Source organism: Microtus ochrogaster, assembly GCF_000317375.1.
Source record: "Microtus ochrogaster isolate Prairie Vole_2 chromosome 14 unlocalized genomic scaffold, MicOch1.0 chr14_random_3, whole genome shotgun sequence".
In the NCBI taxonomy this organism is placed as follows: domain Eukaryota; kingdom Metazoa; phylum Chordata; class Mammalia; order Rodentia; family Cricetidae; genus Microtus; species Microtus ochrogaster.
Window position 1 is genome coordinate 11472515 of NW_004949098.1, and position 7369 is coordinate 11479883.

General features: G+C 47.4%; 1 protein-coding gene across 5 annotated transcripts in view; it reads left to right on the plus strand.

Annotated features, from left to right (window-relative positions):
- The window catches only part of Elmod3 (ELMO domain containing 3), a 109774-nt gene that overhangs the window by 92902 nt on the left and 9503 nt on the right, over positions 1-7369 (plus strand). For all 5 annotated transcript variants that reach the window (XM_026787987.1, XM_026787989.1, XM_026787986.1 and 2 more), the window contains 3 exons: positions 3076-3199; positions 3375-3497; positions 6725-6855. In XM_026787987.1, coding sequence (XP_026643788.1) covers positions 3076-3199; positions 3375-3497; positions 6725-6855 — 378 coding nt within the window. The remainder of the gene's footprint in view (positions 1-3075; positions 3200-3374; positions 3498-6724; positions 6856-7369) is intronic.

A 7369-nucleotide genomic window follows, 5' to 3' on the forward strand; every position in this document is an offset into this window, starting at 1 on the left:
GTCACTTTCTTCTGTGTCCTGCAGAATGTCTGGCAGTTCTTTAATGAAGCAGAAACCCTGAAGGATGGTCTCACCTTTAGGCAAGTTCAGTAGTCATTTTTCTGTGGGTCCTGCATGTCCAGTTTATACAGCAAACCATCAAGCAGTCCAGGCAAGAGCTGTTTCTTGCCCAAATGGCTAACAAACTCCATGAGGAGCCTCTTTAATGCCCATCATCCTCTTGAAGTAAATTGGTGCTGTCAGGAGCAGATGAATCTCATGTTATGAAAAGTCCTAAGTTCTTAAAACATCTTAAATGCCATATTCTGTAGTCTTTGAAAGATCTCAAGAATACCTATCCATCTGACATATAACTCTGTACATCTAGAAAACCTAACATGACTACAAGCTTGACTATTATAGATGACTCTCTATTAACCTATATTTCTTAATTATACATTACATTTTCAAATGAAATGTACAAACACAATACCTTAATCAAGAGCATATATATGAGTTTATACATATATATATATAAAACAAAACTGATCTTGAATTTGTATCAATAAACCAACTTCCATGCCATTGCAAATCTCTATAGCATATCCCCCTTTAAATGTAAACAAACATTTATAAACAATATTTGGGAATTTGGGTGTAGTTCTCTCCAAACTGCTTCCTGCTTTTTGTTTAGCAAAGTAATTTTGGGAGGTGTTCACTGCAACCTTTTTGGGGGGGTGTTGGTCCATAAGACCACATTAGTCTGGAAGGAATCTACAGGTTCTCATCCTCTGTGGAAACAAAAGAAGAACCTCTTTTCCAAAGCAACAAATCCTTAGACCCAATTTTGAAGTCAAGATACCTTTTAGATACATACATATGTGTATGTGTGTGTTTTGATTTAGCTTAGCAGCCCATACAATGAAATATCTCTCTGTACTTAGCTCCTTCACAGTCAAAAATTCAATGAAAACACAATAATATACATAGTCCAGACTCTCTGTTTCTATTTCATCTTTATATGGCTTCTTTTTTTTTTTTTACTCCTTTCAACCTATGACTGTCTCTTTAAAGATTTTGTTTTGTTTTGTTTTTTTATTAAAACAAAAAAGAAGAGGTGATGTGGGAGGTAATTATGCTGTAAATATGTTTTATTGCCATTGGTTAATAAAGAAGCTGCGTTTGGCCAATGACTTAACAGAGTAAAGCCAGGCTGAAAGAGATATATATAGAGAGAGTAGGCAGAGTCAGAGAGAAGCCATGTAGCCGTCCACAGGAGACAGACACACCGGAACCTTGCCAGTAAGCCACAGCCATGTGGCAATACACAGATTAATAGAAACTGGTTAATCTAAGATATAAGAGTAAGCCAGAAATATGCTTAAGGTATTGGCCAAACAGTATTGTAATTAATACAGATTCTTTGTGATTATTTTGAGAATCTGGGCAGCCAAGAAATGAGCGTGTAGCCTTTCCCCAACACGACCTGATATGCTGTCGGTGCTGGGAACCAAACCCAGGTATTTTAAGAGAACAAGTCCTCTCATTAACCCATGAGCCATCTCTGAAAACCATGTAGGGCCCTGCTAGCCTTTGTGGAACTGAACCTGAGGAGCCCTTGCAACCCTGTGATTCAGGACATGTGCAGATGTCTCCTGGGTTTTCCCTCCATGAGATGGGAAGTATTGAAATCAAAGACCAGGTAGCTCCTTAGGGAGGGAAGACAGACTGTCTGAGGAGCGGGGTACTAATAATTCATGGCAAATGAAGGAATATTCCCTGTAGGAGCCAGGAGCTATTTGGGAATTTCATTATTTTTTTTTTTTTTGGAACAGTCTTGTTATGTAGCCCTGGCTAAATTGGCACTCACTATGTTGCCAGGGCTGGTAATAAACTCAAGGCAATCCTCTATCCTCGCCTCTCAGGTATTGGTGTTAGAAGCATGCACCACCACACCTTATATGACCTAGAAATTTAGGAAAGATGCTGGGAGCTAGAGAGATAGATGGCTTAACGGTTACGAGCACTTGTTTCGGCAGAGGTCTCGGGTTTGATTCCCAAAACCTGCATGTCAGCTCACAACCATCCATTACTTCAGGCCAGGGGATTTGACACCCTCTTCTGACCAACCCAGGCACCAGGCACACACAGGGTGCACAGACATTCATTCGAGAAAAGCACTCATACACATAAAATAAATTCTTAAAAATGATGTCAGTACTAAGTATGGTGGCATACATTTGTAATTCTAGACTTAGGAGGCTGAGGCAGGAAGATATCATAAGTTCAAGGCCAACCTGAGCCACATAGAGAGAAACTTTGTCTTACAAAAGTTGTGTAGCAGGTGGGCAGTGGTACCCAGCACTCAGGAGGCAAAGGAAGGCAGATCACTGAGTTTGAGGACTGCCTGGTCTACAGACTGAGTTCCAGGACAGCCAGGGCTGTTGTGTGGGGCAATAAGAAGACTCACTGGGTAAAGGCTCTTGCCTTGCAAGCTGCATGGCCTGAGATTGATCTCCAGAACCCACTGAAAGGTGGGAAGAGAGAACTGACCTTCACACACAAGTCGTGACAGGTATGCCCCTCACACACATCATGAATCCATACACCAATACTAACGTGGGACTGGGAAAAGGAATAAGCACACCGAGGGATGGTGGGCTCGCATATTCAGTCTAAAGCCTGGATCGTGAGAGAGGCAAGAGAAGATGCCAAAAGCCAGCGCCCGGTAAGGCAGGCAGTGGTGCCCTGACTTTAGGAAGCAGCATGATGTAGTTTAGAAGGAACATCTAACTCGTAGCTTTGCTGAGACTGCTGTCCTGACTTTTACCTGGACATAGTTGAGATTCCTTGTGGCCACGGCTGAGCCTCCCTGGTCGTCAATAGCTAGTTCTGAAAGAGTCCAGAAGACAAATGGAGAGAATTGGCTGGGATTGTCTACACCCAAGGACACCTTGCAAAGGATCTGGGAGCTACAAGTGCCTGTCTTTGCAGTCTTGGTGACTTCTGACTCCTTTTCCTGGCCCAGACACTAGCTGAGGGGACAGTCTCTGCTTGATAAAAGTTTTAATAGATTGTCTGTGCTTTTCTTCCCAGAAAAGAATCCAGCCAACTATTCGAAGGACTGGGCTCGCCGCCCTCCGGCATTGCCTCTTTGGGCCACCAAAGCTGCACCTGGACCTTCGGGAAGAAAGAGACTTGGTCCTCACCATTGCTCAGTGTGAGTGCTAGGGGCAGCTCCAGGACACACAGTGAGGCTCTTGCCTATTCGGATTGACGTGAGCACAGGAATGTTGGTATCTTGTCTTGAACATAATCCAATTCCCCTTCTCCAGGGAGCACTGGTTTCTCCCTGGGGACAGCCTAGCAGAAAGAGTATGTGTGTTTTGGGGCAGGTGGCCTGGACAGCCAAGACCCAGTGCATGGCCGAGTGCTGCGGACCATCTACAAGAAGCTGACTGGCTCCAAGTTCGACTGTGCCCTTCATGGAGATCACTGGGAAGACCTGGGCTTTCAGGGTGAGAGAAAAGCGCCTGTCTTGCTTTCCTTGTCTGATTGATTCCAGATTCCAGAGAAGAGGCCATCTTGAGTGAGGAAAAACATCTAGGAGGGTCCAGAAGAGGCAAGGGCCCTAGGGGCAGCGTATAGGAGTGTCCCGTGTCCCTTGGAGCTCTACCATCTGTTAGGAAGTACCTTTGTGCTGTGAGATGGGATATGTGGAGTGATATCATTTGATCTGGTTGTGTTCTTTCCTTTTTTTTTTTTTTTTTTTTTGGTTTTTGGTCTTTTGAGACAGGGTTTCTCTGTAGCTTTGGAGCCTGTCCTAGAGCTAGCTCTGTAGACCAGGCTGGCCTTAAACTCACAGAGATCCGCCTGCCTCTACCTCCCAAGTGCTGGGATTAAAGGGGTATACCACCACTGCCCCGCTGTCTTTCCTCTTTTTAAATGAAAATTGTATTCTAGTTATTTTAAATTGAAACAATTACTTTTCTTGCCTTTGGATTATACCTTTTTTCTTTTGAGACAGGGTCTCATGTAACCTAGCATGACCTCGGACTCTTATGCTCAGACTATAGCATGCCTTGGACTGATCCTTCTGCTTCCCCCTCCCTGGTTGGTAGTCCCACCAAACCCAGTTTATATAGAACTGAACATTTGGCCCAGGGCTTTTTCACAGGCCAGATAAGTGGTCTGTTCACTGAGCTGCATCTACAGCCCTATACTATTTTTTCCTCAAATCTTATCATTACATTTGTAAAGAATAAGAAACTATATTGAACTGGGCAGTGGTGGCGCATGCCTTTAATCCCAGCCCTAAGGAAGCAGAGGCAAGTGGATCTCCGAGTTTGAGGCCAACCTGGTCTACAGAGTGAGTTCCAGGACAGGCTCCAAAGCTACAGAAAAACACTGTCTGGAAAAAACCAAAAGAAAAGAAAAAAGAAACTATATTGCAGGGCACAGTGGTACATACCTTTAATCCCAGCACTGTAAGTAACCCGAGCTCTGGGAGTTTGAAGTCAGTTTCTTCTGCACAGAGTTCCAGGCCAAGAAGGGCTGCCTTAGTTTTCTGTAGTAGCAGTAACAGATTTCCACAGATTTGGCCAAGAGATGTGTAGTTCAATCGTTAGCATGTTCAATGCCCAGCACCCCACCACAGGGCAGTGGTGACACACACCTTAAATCCCAGCACTCAGGAGGTAGAGGCAGGCAGATCTCTGAGTCTGAGGCCAGCCTGGTCAACAGAGTGAGTTCCAGGACAGCCAGGGCTACACAGAGAAGAGAAACCCTGTATTGAATACTCCCTTCCCCCCCCCATGAGAAAAAGGAAGGTACAGTTTCGTGCACCTACACTTTCAGCACTGGAGAAATGGAGGCAGTGGATCAGAATTTTAAAGTCGGGCTGAGGTACACGACAGGTTGGAGGCCAGGCTGGACTCCACGTGACCCTGTCTCAGCCATAATAGAGTGACTCGGAACAAGCATGGCTCTGTTACCTTCTAGGTCTATGGCCCAGTCTAATAGGGCTCAGTGAGAGGACCTGGGGGTCAGCAGTGCTGACCTCATTGTGGGGGACCTAGGAGAAAATGCATTTCCTTCAGTTTTTGAGCTTCTAGAAACTTCCGGCAGCCTCCATCGTCCCTGCGTGTGGGCCTCACCTCTTTCTAGCTATGCTCCCACCTCCTGCTGCTCCCACACATCCCTCTCACGTGCGCCGAGTCCACCCAGGTACCCCAAGACACTCCCCTCTCTGCCGATAGCAGCCTTGATTTTGCCGGCATCTTCATCGCCTTTACCGTGTAGTGTGTCCCTACATTTGGAGGTTTAGAGTGTGGACATCTTTGGAAGCAGGGATTATTCTAATCCCTCAGGTACTTAGAGCATCTGCCTTACCTCAGATGTTGTTCAGGGTGAGATTATCCTTGTTCTTAGTACAGTGCAGTTCAGTTGTCCACAGACACTCTGGGCCTTGTCTATCCCGTCTCTTCCCGCAGGCCCCCTCTACTACTGGGCCAGTGAATAAGGACTGACATCACTCACTGGTGAAAGCCCAAATCCTGAGTTCAGCTTCCACAAACACCTCTAGCTGGGAGGACATCGTTACTATGATCCTGTGTCCCCTCCACTGAAGGGGCATGGTGGGGGGCTCCTTACAGGGTAAAGGCTGAGCTCCTCACCTGGCTTTTTTTAATGCAGCTAAGGGTTCCTGGGTTCAGTTGGACAAGGGAAGAAACGTGGGCCCTCACTGGGGCTGCATGTATCTCCATAGTGTTTGGTTAGAGCAGGTTAGATGCTATTTAAATTCTGTCTTGCTAGCTGCCCTTCTATGCCATCCCTTTGGCTACAGAGCCAGCTTTTCTGGGGCCTTTTCGTTCTGCTCTTAGTCTATTTTCTGTTGCTATCATCAAATACTCAAGACTGGGTAATGTGTAGAAATTAGAAGCTGATTTGGCTCGTGGTTCTGGTGACTGTGAAGTCTGGCGAGCGTGGCTTCAGAATCCCCTCGGTGTCTGTTGAGGGTCTTCTCACTCTGTCCTAACATGGTAGAGATACAGGAGAAAGGGACAGGCCTGCGCCAGCTTTAGTCTTTCTTCCTCTTTTTCCCTTCTGGAGGTGGTCTCTCTGCCAGCCTTGAACTTGCTCTGCAGACAAGGATGACCTTGAAGTCTTATCCTCCTGCCTCCACGTCTCAGGTGCTGGACAGCAGGCCTGTTGACAAACATGTCCAGTTTACTCAGGTGCTGGACAGCAGGCCTGTTGACAAACATGTCCAGTTTATACCCTGCTGGAGGTGGCACCCAGCCTCATGTATGGCAGGCAATCACTCTGCAAGCTAAGCTACACCCCAGCCCCTGTCTTGGTGAAAATCTTGCTGGTAGTTGTGTGGGGATGACTACAGGAGGCTGTGGTCACTGCCAGGGCAGTCCCGAGTGCCAGAGGACGGGCTCGTTTGGTCCCGTAGAGCCCAGTGCTGTCCTGAGTGCCGGAGGACAGGCTTGTTTGGTCCCGTAGAGCCCAGGGCAGCCCCGAGTGCCGGAGGACCGGCTTGTTTGGTCCCGTAGAGCCCAGGGCAGCCCCGAGTGCCGGAGGATGGGCTCGTTTGGTCCCGTAGACACATCATGGGTGTGTCTGGAAGGGGGCTGTACAGGGCCAGTGCCAGAGCAGTTTCCCAGCCGTGTCCTTGGAGCACAAGCGATCCAGGCAGCCTCCACCCTCGCTCACTGTCACTCCCTGGTTTCTGCCACAGGAGCAAATCCAGCTACAGACCTGAGAGGGGCAGGCTTCCTTGCCCTCCTGCATCTGCTGTATCTGGTAATGGACTCAAAGACATTGCTGATGGCCCAGGAGATCTTCCGCCTGTCTCATCACCACATCCAGGTAGGATTCTCAGGGGAGGACAGAGGAGAATGCTGGGGAATGAGGACCCCAGCAGCCAGGAGGACTGTGTGGTTCAGCATCAGGATGGTGGAGACGAGCCCGGAGTGGCTTCCCTGTCAGATGCTTTAGAATCTGAGCTCCACCATTCATTAGCTGGGAGTCTTTAGCAAATCGCTCAGTCTCTCCGAGCCTTGATTTCCTCATTTGCTGCAGAGAAATCTTGAAGACTGTGCTTACTTCTTTCTGTTGCTGTGGCAGAGTATGCTGGCAAGAACTGAGGAAGGAGAAAGAAGGAAGAAGGAAGGAAGGAAAGATTGTTTGGTTGGTTGGTTGGTTGGATGGTTGGTTGGTTGGATGGATGGATGGTTGGTTGGTTGGTTGGTTGGTTGGTTGGTTGGTTGGTTGGTTGGTTGGTTGGTTGGTTGGATGGATGGTTGGTTGGTTGGTTGGTTGGTTGGTTGGTTGGTTGGTTGGTTGGTTGGTTGGTTGGTTGGATGGATGGTTGGTTGGTTGG